Here is a 14,944-nt window from a genome sequence, read left to right as displayed (position 1 = left end):
CCCTCCCAGCTGTAGGGCGGGCAGAGTGGGGGGAGGCAAGCAGACTATGGAGGCCCCAGGGCTCGCCACTGCGAGGAGCTGCAACTGCCAGAGCAAGTACTGCATTTATTTATATATTTAATTGCTATATTCCATGTATAAGACGACCCATGTTTTTTAACTTTAAAAAATGGGTAAAAAAACTTTGTCTTATACACCGAGAAAGACAGTAATTTGCAAAGGACTGCTCTGAATACATGGTTGGACTGCTCTGAATACATGGAGAAGAAGGAAGCCCCCTACTTGCATCTGGACCCCCTGGGAGAGGCGGTGGATCCACCCACTGCTGCCTCCTCTGTCCTCCTGCCCTGCAAACACCCTCTGCTCAGGAGAGAGGGGCAGAAAGAGCCTTCAAACCCATCTGTTTCCTCCTCCTCCGCTGCCTTTTCTTGCAGCAGCCCAGTGAGAGGGGAAGGAGCCGCAGCACCTGGTTCACTTCACATACACACAAGGTTTACTGGGATTGTGAAAGAACAAGACCTCTGCCTTCCATGCGGTGGGAGTGGGTGCGTTAAAAGTGGGGGAAGAGACCTCCCCCTCCTGTCCTTTTGGGAAACAGGAGCCTTTGCCATGAGTAAACAACTTAGATGGCAAGTTCACAAGAGAAGCACTTTGGAGCACTGCTTGCTCATACTAGGTATTCTGTGTGTGCTTCGACCTCGAGGACAACATACATATTTACATGACATGATTTCTTAAAGAGGACATTTCTTTAAAATCGAAGGCCATTTCTACAAAAGACTTCAATATTTGGTTGTTTTAGGTGTTTTTTATTTTGTTGGAAGCTGCCCAGAGGGGCTATGGAAACCCAGACAATGGGCAGTGTATTATTATTATTATTATTATTATTATTAATAATAATAATAATATTATGAGCCTGGCCAGCAATACCCAACCCTCTCCCCTTTCCCTGCAACTCCTTCCCTGCAACTCCCTTCACACCAGATCCGTGCAGGAGGAAGCTTCTCTCTTTCCACAGTGTAACCCCCGTACTCCACCTTCAAAGCCCCCATTAAAAAAAGAACTCCCTTTCCTCCTTCCTTTTCCCAAATCTGGAACTTGTGCAGGCCGCCTCTTCCCGTCCCGGGGCTTCCCATCCTGGACCTCCACCCCCTTGCAAAGCCCCTTCCCTCCTCCTCCACCACTGGTTTGCACTCACCTGAAATCCTGGCAGCAGCAGCGACCCTGGGCAGCGGGGGCGGGAATGGGAGCCCCCGCCTGGGAGGCAGGGAGGGACCCCGCTTAATTAGGAGGCTTAATTCGGAAGCAGCCGCCTCCTCTGCATCAACACAAAGCAGCTGCACTTCCCACCCTCCCAACAGCACACTTTGCAAGCCCCGTCTTTATCTCCCATTTAACATACTTTCACCCCACACGAGAGTTATGAGGTGATACTGACAGCTCTTGCCTGTTCTGCCTTCTAAAGGAGAACTTCTCTTCTCCTCTTTGTTGCACACAGAGGCACAACTCATCCACAGCTGCTGGACTGCAAATACTGGTGAAGGCGCACAGCCCACCCAAAGCCACCACACCCGCCACACACGCAGGCAAGAGACTAACCGCCAGTCCGGGAGCTTCCAAACACCACCTTCTGCCACCCCCCCCCTGCGCCCAGCCAACACCCCACATGGTGCAGCCACCTTGGCCGCCGCCCAATGACAGGAGGGCGAAGGGTAAGGCTTAGCAGGCCAGGCTGCCCAGATACCTCCCTGGGTGAGCAAGGGAACGAGCAGAACCCTGCCCAGGGCCCAGGTTCGCGCTGAAGGCTGTGCCTAAAGTGCACGCTTTGCTGGGGAAGATGGCGCTAGGAAGGAGAAGGGAGGGTTATAAGGTATAATTTTAATTTTCAATATGTAAGGTGTATGAAATTATAAACAGTAGAAATGAATATGCTATAACCCAAAAAGGGAAGTTGGAGGAAGTCATGGGGGGTGGGGAGATTAATTGGAATGTAAAATGTACCGTATTTTTCCGTCTATACGATGCCCCCATGTATAAGACACCCCCTATTTGGAGGGACTCCAAATTAAGAAAACACCCCTCAGCACTACCTGTGCATAAGACGAGCCCCAATTTTAAATTTTTTTTTTGTAAAAACCAAACAAACTAGTCTTATACACGGAAAAATACAGTAATTTGGTGTTTTGATTATGCTTAAATTTGTTATAAAATCTGAATAAAAATATTTTTTTATAAAAAAAAGTTCCAGAGTTTTTGTCAAAGACTAGATGGGAAATTCATTCAAGGGCCACAGTGCAGAACTTGGCAGTTACAATGGAATAATTTCTGCATTGCATTGGCTGCATATTGACACCACAGAGAAGGGTGAAACAAGTAATCAAGCCACAAACATTTCGAATAAAATGGAGGAACTTGGTTCCAGAGATCTTTTTGATCATTTCAAAGAACAGGCAAAGGACAAATTGCCTGATGTTGATTACAAGAAAAGCAGAAGAAGATCTAGAACAGCCTTTCTCAACCTGTGGGTCCCCAGATGTTGTTGAACTACAACTGCCATCACCCCTACCTAGCAAGGCCAGAGCTCAGGGATGATGGGAGTTGTAGTCCAACAACATCTGAGGACCCACAGGTTGAGAACTGCTGATCTATAAGGAGGCATATAGGTGAGGATGAAGATGAAGCTTTAGAGAACCTTGAGCCAAGAAACAAGTTGAGAATCAAAGCATTTATACCTGCGACGGATGGATTAGAATCAAATCTGGCACAAAGGGCATCAGTATACAATGATGCTGCAAAAAAGACTGGTGACTGGGAGCAGCCACCGAGATCACAGAACACTGGTCTTGAAAGACCCACGTTGGCTCCCAGTATGTTTCTGAGCACAATTCAAAATGTTGATGCTGACCTTAAAAGCCCTAAACGGCCTCTGTCTAGTATACCTGAAGGAGCGTCTCCAACCCCATCGTTCAGCCCAGAAACTGAGGTCCTGCGCTGAGGGCCTTCTGGCGAGAAGCAAGGTTACAAGGAACCAGGCCTTCTCACTGGTGGCACCCGCCCTGTGGAACACCCTGCATCGGATGTCAAGGAAATAAACAACTATCTGACATTTAGAAGACAACTGAAGGCAGCCCTGTTTAGGGAAGTTTTTAATGATTGATGATTTTATGTATTTTTAATTTTTTGTTGGAAGCCGCCCAGAGTGGCTGTGGAAATCCAGCCGGGTGGTGGTTGGGATATAAATATTACTATTATTATTATTATTATTATTATTATTATTATTATTATTATTTCATTCTTAACAAAATTAGATGCTGGAAAAGAAGAGATTCATGAAGAAGTTAATGCTTTAAGCCAAACATATCCTGAAGATGTGGACATGAACCTTGTTGGAGAACTCAACCATTTTCATCAATACATTAAAAAGTCAAAGCCATGAACATGATCATCTGACACATCAGGATCTGTACCAAGTAATATTTAATGACCGTGTCCTTCATGGATCACTGCCTTGTCATGGCAAAGGGGCTTGAATAACTCAGAGACGGTATGAGCTATGCCGTGGAGGGCCACCCAAGACAGACAGGTCAAAGTGGAGAGTTTTGACTAAACGTGATCCACCTGGAGCAGGAACCAGCAAGCCACACCAGTATCCCTGCTGAGAAAACTCCATGGTCGTATAAAAGTTATGACACTGGAAGATGAACCCCTCAGGTCGGAAGGCATCCAATATGCTACTGAGGAAGGGCGGAGGACAAGTACAAGTAGATTCAGAGCTGATGAAGCAGCTGGGCCAAAGCCGAAACATCGCTCACTTGCGGGTGTGCCTGGAAGTGAAAGGGAAGTCCAATGCTGCAAAGAAAAATATATGAACCTGGAGTATAAGATCCATGAACCATGGTAAGCTGGATGTGGTCAAAAATGAGATAGCAAGAATAAATATTGACATCCTGGGCATCAGTGAACTAAAATGGATGGGAATGGAGATCTGTTCAAGAAAATTGGAGATATTAAAGGAACATTTTGTGCAAAGATTACCATAATAAAGGACAAAAGTGGTAGGGACCTAACAGAAGCAGAAGACATCAAGAGGAGGTGGCAAGAATACACAGAGGAATTATACCAGACAGATATGGATGGCTCGTACACTCCAGGTAGTGTGGTTGCTGACCTTGAGCCAGACATCCTGGAGAGTGAAGTCAAATGGGCCTTAGAAAGCATTGCTAATAACAAGGCCAGTGGAAGTGATGACATTCCAGCAGAACTATTTAAAAACTTTAAAGATGATACTGTTAAGGTGCTTCACTCAATATGGCAGCAAGTTTGGAAAACTCAGCAGTGGCCACAGGATCGGAGAAGATCAGTCTAGAACGCAATGCCAAAGAAGGGCAGCGCCAAAGAATGCTCCAACTACTGCACAATTGCGCTCATTTCACACGCTAGCAAGGTTATGCTTAAAATTCTACAAGGCAGGCTTAAACATTATGCGGACTAAAAACTCCCAGAAGTACAAGCTGAATTTTGGAGGGGCAGAGGAACCAGAGATCCAATTACAAACATGCGCTGGATTAGGGATAAAGCTAGAGTTCCAGAAAATCATCTACTTCTGCTTCATTGACTACGCAAAAGCCTTTGACTGTGTGGACCACAGCAAACTATGGCAAGTTCTTAAAGAAATGGGAGTGCCTGACCACCTCATCTGTCTCCTGAGAAATCTCTATGTGGGACAAGAAGCAACAATTAGAACTGGATATGGAACAACTGATTGGCTCAAAATTGGGAAAGGAGGATGACAAGGCTGTATATTGTCTCCTTGTTTATTTAACTTATATGCAGAGGACGAGATGGTTGGACAGTGCTCTCAAAGCTACTAACGTGAGTTTGACCAAATTGCAGGAGGCAGTGGAAAACAGGAGTGCCTGGCGTGCTCTGATCCATGGGGTCACAAAGAGTCAGACACGACTAAGTGACTAAAGAACAACAACAGTGTCCAATCAGCATTCCCCAATGTAGAAGCAATTCTGAGAATGTTCCTTTGAATGATGATTGCAAATTGCCATTTGTAAAGATCCATTTCACAGCTGAAGAAGATAAAAAATGAATTCGGAACAACAATGTCTCAAGATAAATTATGTTACTTCAGCCTCATGTACAAGCTAAGCAGTTTATCATTTGATGATATCCTCAGTGACTTTGCTTTGGCAAAGGCAAGAAGGAAAGTATTGTAATTTAGATCATGTTTGTGTACTGTTTGTATACACAGTACACAATGAATCATGATAAAATTATACAGTTGAATGGGTATTGGGTAGATGCAGTAATACAATTAGTCCTGTAAAATAATTTTTATGTACAGGTGTGTATAGTATTGATATTATTTATAAATGCGACATATTACTAGAAATACTGTCTTTTACACTCACTACGTGTAACAGGGTACAAAGGTCTGCTGTCCCAATGAAGAATGTGGACTGTTTTTTCTAATATTGATACTTATATTAAAAAATGCATTGTATTAACTACAATTGCATTGTACAGGCTATAACAATTAATTTCATATTAATAAAGCTATTTATTATTAGTAGTTGTCTGCATTGTATATTTGCACCTATTATAATTTCAAGTTATAGCAAGTTTCTAGGACTAGATCATGATTCTTTGTAAACTGTGTTTCTAAAGGAACTTTTGTTATTGCCATATGCCAATGTGTTTGCATTATTAAGTTTGTTATGAATAACAAAATCATTTTAAGTTAGAGCTTAATAATTATTTCACTATTAATATACTTCGTAATTGTATTGTATTGGGCGGGGTATAAATATCAGATTATTATTACTATTATTACTACTATGGCGAGGCTGGTCTGCAATGCCCAACCCTCTCCCCTTTCCCGCCTCCTTCCCTGCAACTCCCTTTGCACCAGATCCGGGCAGGAGGAAGCTTCTCTCTTTCCACAGTGGAAACCCCTCCCCCCCTCCACCTTCAAGGCCCCATTAAGAAAAACAGCTCCCTTTCCTCCCTTCTCTTCTTCTCCCCGTCCCGGGGCTTCTCATCCTGGACCCCCCACCCCTTGCCAAGCCCCTTCCCTCCTTCCCCGCCGCTGGCTTTGCACTCACCCGAAATCCTGGCAGCAGAAGCGACCCTGGACAGCGGGGGCGGGAATGGGAGCCCCCGCCTGGGAGGCAGGATATTTCCGGGGGCGGGATAATTGCAGTACCCAGCCAATGGGGAGAGGAAGGAGGGAACCTGGGCTTCGAGTACAGGGAACAGATGCTCGTTCCCTTAAAGATTAAAGGCAGAGAGTGCACTCTACTAGAGGGGAGGGTGCTGCTGCTCGATACTGACTTGGGAAAGGGGGCGCGGCTTAATTAGAACAGCTGACCCGCCCCCTCTTCCGTCGTGCCCTGTCCTTGTCCTGCAAGGAATCCCGTGAGTGCAAAGCGCCTCGGGATGCAGCAAGCTTGGGGGCGCATGCAATGCAATACCCATAATTGGGGTTTGGGATGGAGAGAGAGCAGGCAGGGAAGCGGTGGGTCAAGTGTGGGGGTATTGCAGCTCCTTCATTCTGGTTGCAAATAAGAGACATGGCCTCTCTCTGAAGGTTTTCTCTCTCCCTCTCTCTCACACACACACACACACACACACACACACACACACAAAGACGTTCCTCTGCATGCACACAGAAGCGACGGGTGGGGGGGGGGTTGCTGCTGATTCAGCCTCTTTGCAAAGAAGAGACGTGGCCTCTCCCTGAAGGTGCGCTCTTTCTCACTCTCTCTCACACACACAGATCCCACGAAGATCCCCCTATAGTTTGATCAAGCCCATCTAGTCCCGCACCCTGTTAGAATCATAGAATCGTTGAGATGGAAGGGGACCCTGAGAGTCATCTAGTCCAACCCCCTGCAATGCAGGAATCTCAGCACTGTCTCCTCATGGTGGCCACGCCTGCAAGGAGGATTGGAGCCCAAGTGCATCTCTCCCCTCCGGCGGCTTCCGGGAACTGCTATTCAATTAAGCATAAGAATAATATTGTAACAACAACCTTATTTATACCTGCTCATCTGGCTGGATTTCCCCAGCCACTAGGGCAGCTCCCAACAGAATATTTTTTAAAAACCAATGAAGCATCAAACATTAAAAGTTCTCCATACAGGGCTGCCATGAGATGTCTTATAAAGAAGCAGGATCAGGAAGTTCTTAATGTCTGATGATGATGATGATGATGATGATAATAATAATAATAATAATAATAATAATAATAATAATAAATTTTATTTATACCCCACCCTCCCTGGCCAGAGCCGGGCTCAGGGTGGCTAACACCAGTAAAATTAAAGTAAAAACATAATAGGGGGAGGGAAAAAAAACAATTTAAAAAACAGATTAAAATGCAATTTAAAAAGCAGCCTCATTTTAAAAGTAGTCCATAAATCAAAACCATAAGGGGAGGGAAACAAAAGGGTCAGACTGAGTCAAAGCAAAGGCCAGGTGGAACAGCTCTGTCTTGCAGGCCCTGCAGAAAGATGTCAAGTTCCGCAGGGCCCTAGTCTCTTTTGGCAGAGCGTTCCACCAAGTTGGGGCCAGTACTGAAAAGGCCCTGGCCCTAGTTGAGACCAATGTAACCACCTTGAGACCCAGGACCTCCAAAATGTTGTCATTTGCGGAACTTAAGGTCCTCCGCAGGGCATACCAGGAGAGGGGGTCCCATAGGTAAGTGGGTCCTAGACCGCATAGGGCTTTAAAGGTCAAAACCAGCACCTTAAACCTGACCCTGTACTCCACTGGGAGACAGTGCAGTTTGTAAAGCACTGGAGCCTTGCCACGGTATTCTGCACCCGCTGGAGTTTCTGAGTCAGCCTCAAGGGCAGCCCCACATAGAGCGAGTTACAATAATCAAGCCTGGAGGTGACCGTTGCATGGATCACTGTGGCCAGATCAGGGCGAGAAAGGTAAGGGACCAACTGCTTTAATACGGTGCAGATGGAAAAACGCCACCTTTGCTGTGGCTGCAACCTGTGCCTCTATGGAAAGGGAGGCATCAAAGCTTACACCCAAGCTCTTGACAGAAGGCGCTGGCACTAATTGAGCCCCCGCAAGAGATGGGAGTTGGGCCCCCAATCCCATGATGTCCCGACCCAGCCAGAAGACCTCTGTCTTCGAAGGATTTAACTTCAACCGGCTCCCACGCAGCCATCCAGCCACAGCTTCCAAGCATCTGGTCAGTGTGTCCGATGCCAAGTCAGGGCGGCCGTCCATCAACAGATAAAGCTGGGTGTCATCAGCATATTGATGACAATCCAGCCCAAAGCTCCGGACAATCTGGGCAAGGGGGCACGTAAAAGATATTAAAAAGCATCAGGGAAAGGATTCCACCCTGTGGGACTCCACACACCAAGGAGTACCGCAGTGACAACTCCCTCCCTAGCGCCACCCTCTGTCCCCGACCTGAGATAAAGGAGAGCAGCCATTGTCGGACTGTGCTCTGAATCCCTACGTCGGCAAGGCGGTGGTCCAAAGGTTCGTGAAGGCTGCTGACAGACGTAAGAGAATCAGTAGTCCAGACCCGCCTCAATCCAGCTGTCTATGGAGATCATCTGTTAGGGCAACCAAAGCCGTCTCGGTCCTGTAACCAGGGTGAAAGACGGACTGAAATGGATCCAGAGCCTATGTTTCATCCAGAAACCTACCAAGCTGTTCGGCAACTGCTCTCTCAATTATCTTACACAGGTATGGAAGATTCGATACTGGGCGGTAATTGGATAGATCTGAAGGATCTAGAGATGTTTTCTTTAAGAATAGATGCACCACTGCTTCCTTCAACTCCCCTGGGAAAGTCCACGTACCAAGGGACTGATTAATGATCTCATCCAGGGGGACCCGCACCTCATCTAGACATGCTCTAATCAGCCAGGACGGGCGCGGGTCAAGGGGGCAAGTGGTACCACTGTATACTACTTTAAACAGTCATGGCTTCCCCCAAAGAATTCTGGGAGCTGTAGTTTGTTAAGGTTTCTTGGAGCTGTTAGGTGTGGTTGCCATATTTTGAAGAGCAAAAAAGAGTCCTTATGAGGACTCTCATTTTAAATATCTCTACCATATGTAGTCTATAGAAACTATAGAAGCTATATTGCCGGGGGTGAGGGGAGAAGAGAAGAGAAGAGGCAATCAAGTCTTTAACCATGGCAACCCTTAAAACCCTTATTTCCCTCAGAGTTACAATTCACCAAGTTCTCTGTGACAAGGAATAGATAGTGAAGCCACTCTACTTATTATATCTCTGAGAGGGGAACAGGGAGTCTCCTCTCAGCAAATTACAGCTCCCAGAATGCTTTGGGGGAAGCCATGACTGACTGAAGGGGTACTAGAGTGATTTCATAGAATCATAGAATCATAGAGTTGGAAGAGACCACAAGGGCCATCGAGTCCAACCCACTGCCAAGCAGGATGTGGTGTGGGTGTGGCCCTCGAGGGAGAAGGCAAGCAATCAGGAGGTAAGTGGGAACACAATGGAGCCCTTGGGGGCCATTTTGCTCAGCAGCCTCCAGTGCCATTGTGTTCCTCCCAGGGAAACACAGCACTCGTCCCCACTGCCTGCCTTCTGAGATGTGGGACCATTCCCAAGGGCAGCTTGTGACACAGCATTGTAGGGCAAGGCTGTTTCAAAGGAAGGTGGGAAAATGCATTTCTGCCACACAGCAGCCTGGATAATTTGTGTGGGCTGTGAGTGTTTTCCCTTTTTCTCTTCAGCGGTGTCTCCCAAATACATTTCTGTTCCAAGCAAACAATCAGAATTCATTGCCCGTCCTCTTGCAGACAAGGCCTTGAGAAAGATTCTTGTCAAGATGGCGGTCTGGCAGTGGATCACCTGCCACTCCGACTCATATATACCTCCATGCAGTGACTTAACTCGCCCTGCCCATCAGAATCAATGAGGAAAAAATCATGATGATTTATGTGATCTTTGAATCAAGTCTACTTACAGGCAAAAGCGGGCTGTGGGGGCCAGGGGTTGATTCTAGGATTGTGGAGAGCTGTCTGCATCCTGAACAGCGCACCCCGGGCTTCGGGCAGCTCTCCGTAACCCTTGGGAGCCCGGCACGAAGTCACGCCGGCTCCCTAGGCTTGCGGGTAGCAGCCTGTTCTGGGGGCTGTGGTCCGCCATAGGTGCGCCCTATGGGGCGAAAAATACGGAAAGTCTCCTGGACTACCTAGCAATGGATGATCTTTGCCTTAATTTGTAACTCAATGCTTTGAACATCCCACTGGCATTTCATTTTAAATGCTGATAATGTTTCATTGCAGATTTTTTATCATCATTTTGGTATCTCTTTGTTAACAAAGTATTTTCATACATATGAAAAGCAAATCTTGGATTGAGAAAATTATGGTTTGTAAAGTGAAAAGATTTTTTTTTTTTAAAAAAAGTTATGTTTGCCTCTGTTCTAAAATTTGGTTTTAAAGTAAAGTGTTTCAATATATTTGGGTTTGTTTATAAAGCAGAAGCTCCTGGAAGCTAAAAATGAGCTTTGTATCAACAAAAGTTTTACCTATAATTATTCATAATGAAAAGTTGTAAGAAACATGAGATTTTCCACCCTTGAGCTTTTGAACTACAACCCCCATCAATCTTGGCCGTACGGGCTGAGCCTTATGGGAGTTGTTTCCCAACATCTGAGCAACCCTATGTTGGATATCCCTGCTCTATACTTTTTAAATTTAATTTCCATTCCACTTTATATGTTCAAGAAAAACCTCAAAGCGGTTCACAGCATATTAAATCAATAAAACAATGTGAAAAATGTGAAATATAATAACTACTACTACTACTACTACTACTACTACTAATTTATTATTTATACCCCACCCAGCTGGCTCCCCCCAGCCACAATATAGGGTATACAGTAAAACAACATAACAGAAAACAAAAATATTATCTTAAAGATTTCAAAATAAAACAGTACAAAGGTCAACTACAGAATTCATATTTAACATAGTAGAGCTGGGTGAGTCTGGGCCCCACCCCTTTGGGCAGGTGGAAAAGACCTTGCAGGGAGTGGACTTTACATCTCACAGCAGGGCGATGTTCCTCCGGCCTCATGAGCAGCCTCTCTAATGGGACCCAAGTGTTTTTCTGGTTGCAATTAACTTAATCTTCCCTAGATCTGCTTTCAGCAGAAGCATGTGCCAATCCCACTGCCCAGCTTCAAACTCAAAGTAGCAAGCACATGTATCCTGTAGGTGCACTTGGCTCTTCCTGTTCAGCGTCGCTAAAACTCTCTTCCCCCCACCCCCTCTCACGAAACAACAGCCTACTTTTAAGCACCCTGAGAGTTATTTACCATCTCCCCACCACAGCTCTCACAGTGCATGTGCGATAAACATGCTTTGCTCTAATGTCTCCTGAAGCATCTTACGCTCCCAGCCAAATGCTAAATGCACGCTCACTGATTACAGGAACGTACTCGGGAGAAACACGAACTAGCCTTGCATGGATAAAGCATCCCCTCTACTTCTCTTCCCTTCTCTCTGCTCCCCCCCCCCAGCCTAGGCCCACACTTTCTCACCTAAACCAAAACCTAACCACCGTCATGAGGGACCCAGCTAAGGAGAGCTGCACTGAGGCGCATTTGTGGGAACCTCCCCCTTCCCTGAATCTTCCCAGGAGCAGGAGGACTGTATAGATTTGGAAAAGTGATTTGCAGAGGAACATAGTTCAGAAGGCAGGAGCTGAGAAATACTGGATGGGGAACAGCTTGCAGAAGAAACTCTGGAGGGGGGAGGAGAGCTAACAGATTCACTGTTTCTGGAAAGCATCCATCCACTCTCCCCAAGGTCAAGGAGAGCAGCAAAAGTGGCAGGACAGAAAGCACAGCGGGTACAGGCTCAGGTTACGAGACGCAGAAGTGGCAGGGGTGCCTAGCGATGTGAGGGGGTGGACCTCTTCATTGGGAGCACCGCCATTTCTAGAAGACGGGTTCTTTGTCCCCTTGCTGGGATCATTAAAGTTTCTAACTGGTAAGAAGACTCCTTTTCCTTTGTTCTGCTTATCGACGACCAAGGGAGAAGGAAGGCAATTCCCTGAAGCCTGACAGATGCTGATCCACAAGACAAGGGCAGCCCATCATTTTGGCAGTGAAGGGCGGAGGTCAAAACTCAACAGATTCATCACACACCTTGAACATTCCAGATTCACACTCTCCCCCTGGATAATCTAGCAACAACTTGCAACTTCTTTTGTACATCAAGTATATGTGACCTTCATTACTTTAATACATATATATGTGTATACAAATTTAAATACAAACACCAAAACATCACATGGGTTCCATGCATTTAAAATTCATTTCCGCCTTTATGAGTTTCTTGATGTAAATTAAATAGTGAACCTTGAGTGGAACGTTGCATACGTTTATATGGTTTTTAACCTGTGTGAATTTGCTTATAAATATTAAGGTCTCCACTTCGTGTTAAGCTCTTTCCACATTCCCTACATCTGTGGTTTCCCCCATGTGAGTTAGCTGATGTTTCCTAAGGCCTCCACTTTGACGGAAGCTCTTTCCACACTCCATACATTTAAATGGTTTCTCCCCCATGTGAGTTCGTTGATGTCTTCTAAGTGTTCCACTATCAATGAAGCCCTTTCCACATTAAATGCATTTAAATGGTTTCTCCCCCGTGTGAGTTCGTTGGTGTATTCTAAGGGCTCCGCTATGCCTGAAGCTCTTTCCACATTCAATACATTTAAATGCTTTCTCCTCTGTGTGAATTCGTTGATGTATTCTACGGTTTCTACTTTCACTGAAGCTCTTTCCACATTCAGTGCATTTAAATGGTTTCTCCCCCGTGTGAGTTCGTTGATGTCTTCTAAGTGTTCCACTCTCAATGAAGCTCTTTCCACATTCAATGCATTTAAATGGTTTCTCCCCCATGTGAGTTTGTTGATGTCTTCTAAGGCCTCCACTAGAACTGAAGCTCTTTCCACATTCAATGCATTTAAATGGTTTCTCCCCAGTGTGAGTTCGTTGATGTCTTCTAAGTGTTCCACTTTCACTGAAGCTCTTTCCACACTCCATACATTCAAACGGTTTCTCCCCCGTGTGAGTTCGTTGATGTCTTCTAAGTGTTCCACTTTCACTGAAGCTCTTTCCACATTCAATGCATTTAAACGGTTTCTCCCCCGTGTGAGTTTGTTGATGTGTTCTGAGGGCTGAACTATCACTGAAGCTCTTTCCACATTCAATGCATTTAAATGGTTTCTCCCCCGTGTGAGTTCGTTGGTGTATTCTAAGGGCTCCGCTATGCCTGAAGCTCTTTCCACATTCAATACATTTAAATGGTTTCTCCTCTGTGTGAATTCGTTGATGTATTCTACGGTTTCCACTACGACTGAAGCTCTTTCCACATTCAATGCATTTAAACAGTTTCTCCCCCGTGTGAGTTTGTTGATGTGTTCTGAGGGCTGAACTATCACTGAAGCTCTTTCCACATTCAATGCATTTAAATGGTTTCTCCCCCATGTGAGTTTGTTGATGTCTTCTAAGGCCTCCACTAGAACTGAAGCTCTTTCCACATTCAATGCATTTAAATGGTTTCTCCCCCGTGTGAGTTCGTTCATGTATTCTAAGGTTTCCAATTTGACTGTAGCTCTTTCCACACTCCACACATTCAAATGGTTTCTCTCCTGTGTGAGTTTGTTGGTGTATCCTCATTCTTCCACAGTGACTAAAGCACATTCCACATTCCCTGCATTTAAACTGTTTCTTTGTTCTTCCCAATGACTTCACAGATGGCTCCGTAGAATTCTGACTGTCATCTTCCTCACCTGTTTGGGAGTGGGGAGGGGGGAGAGAGAATCCTGTTAGACTTTTATGAAAGACATGAAAGGAACTGAACACAGGTGAATTCCCATTTGCACCTTTTCTTATTTTCACACCATTGTCCACTGTCTATTGTTCCTAATTTTTAGGACTAAAGATGAGATAATGGCAAGAGCAACCCATGATCACTCCATTCACACTTAAGAAAGCACCATCATTTTATAATAGAGATCTACGGTGGAACTGGTTTATAAGAACCATCTTGGTCTTTCTCTTTTTCAAGTGAGGAAAGGATCACAGGCTCCAATAGAAGTCTCTCCTATGAGTAGGAAGTAAAACTGAAATGTTCTTATGCCACATGTAACTGTAAAAATATTGCAATATATTAGAACCTAAACAGAGCCTGCTGGATTGGGAAAAGGCCCACCTAGTCCAGCACCCTGTTCTCACAGTGGCCAAGCAGAAGCCTGTAGGAAACCAGCAAGCAAGATTTCAGCCCAAGAGCCCTCTGCCCTCCTGTGCTTTCCAGAAACTAGTATTAAGAAGCATTATTGCCTAGGACCGCAAGGGCAGAGCACATACACCAGCCTAATCCTTTTTTTCAAGCTATCCTAGTTGCTGGCAGTCACTGTCTCTTTGTTGGTTTCGTGCACTTAATTTGAAATTTGTACCAAGGTTGTACCACAGTATCTCCATGTCAGCTTATGCATGAACACAATTACAGGGGCGCTATAAATTATTATCCCACTCACCCACTCTCACACACAACCCGACTGTAAGAAGGGCGTTTACACAATTTGCTTATAAAACTGGCCACCCTCGGCCATCCCCAATCCTATGTGTAGAGCCTCCAGCCACAGGTATTGTGTATCATGACAACAGGTCCGTTGTCCCAAAAGACCACCAAATTGGGGAGGATCCTCATGAATCCTCATGATTTTTGCACTAGATCAGCCCAAACTCACCGTCAAATTACATATCATGTCCAGGGGCATAGCCTGCACCACAAAAATCACGGATCCACGGCTTCCTGGCCATACCGTGGACCAAAAACGTCGTTTTGAAGCATGGATCTTCATGGATCCTCACGCTTTTTGCATTGGGCCAACCCAAACTCACCGTCAAAT

The 14,944-nt window shown here is 45.4% G+C and overlaps 1 protein-coding gene and 1 long non-coding RNA gene across 3 annotated transcripts in view; one reads left to right on the top strand and one right to left on the bottom strand.

The window, feature by feature from the left end:
* LOC309525018 (uncharacterized protein) overlaps positions 1-14,944 on the bottom strand; it is a 210,404-nt gene that overhangs the window by 43,114 nt on the left and 152,346 nt on the right. Inside the window, exon 2 of one of the 2 annotated variants that reach the window (XR_014216044.1) lies at positions 12,257-13,822. Coding sequence is in view for 1 of the 2 variants with exons in the window: in XM_082210347.1 (XP_082066473.1) it covers positions 12,648-13,822 (1,175 nt within the window). In the remaining variant the exon portion in view is untranslated. Of the gene's footprint in view, positions 1-12,256; positions 13,823-14,944 lie in introns of those variants that run through there. The other variant, XM_082210347.1, reaches the window with a different exon arrangement.
* Positions 6,114-14,944, top strand: part of LOC309525506 — a 138,792-nt gene continuing 129,961 nt past the window's right edge. The window contains exon 1 of the long non-coding RNA XR_014216361.1: positions 6,114-6,321. This is a non-coding gene — a long non-coding RNA (uncharacterized lncRNA). The remainder of the gene's footprint in view (positions 6,322-14,944) is intronic.

This window comes from Podarcis vaucheri, assembly GCF_965113315.1.
Source record: "Podarcis vaucheri genome assembly, chromosome: 2".
Taxonomy (NCBI): domain Eukaryota; kingdom Metazoa; phylum Chordata; class Lepidosauria; order Squamata; family Lacertidae; genus Podarcis; species Podarcis vaucheri.
The sequence above is the reverse complement of the archived record's forward strand: the minus strand, read 5'-3'. Positions and strand labels throughout refer to the sequence as shown.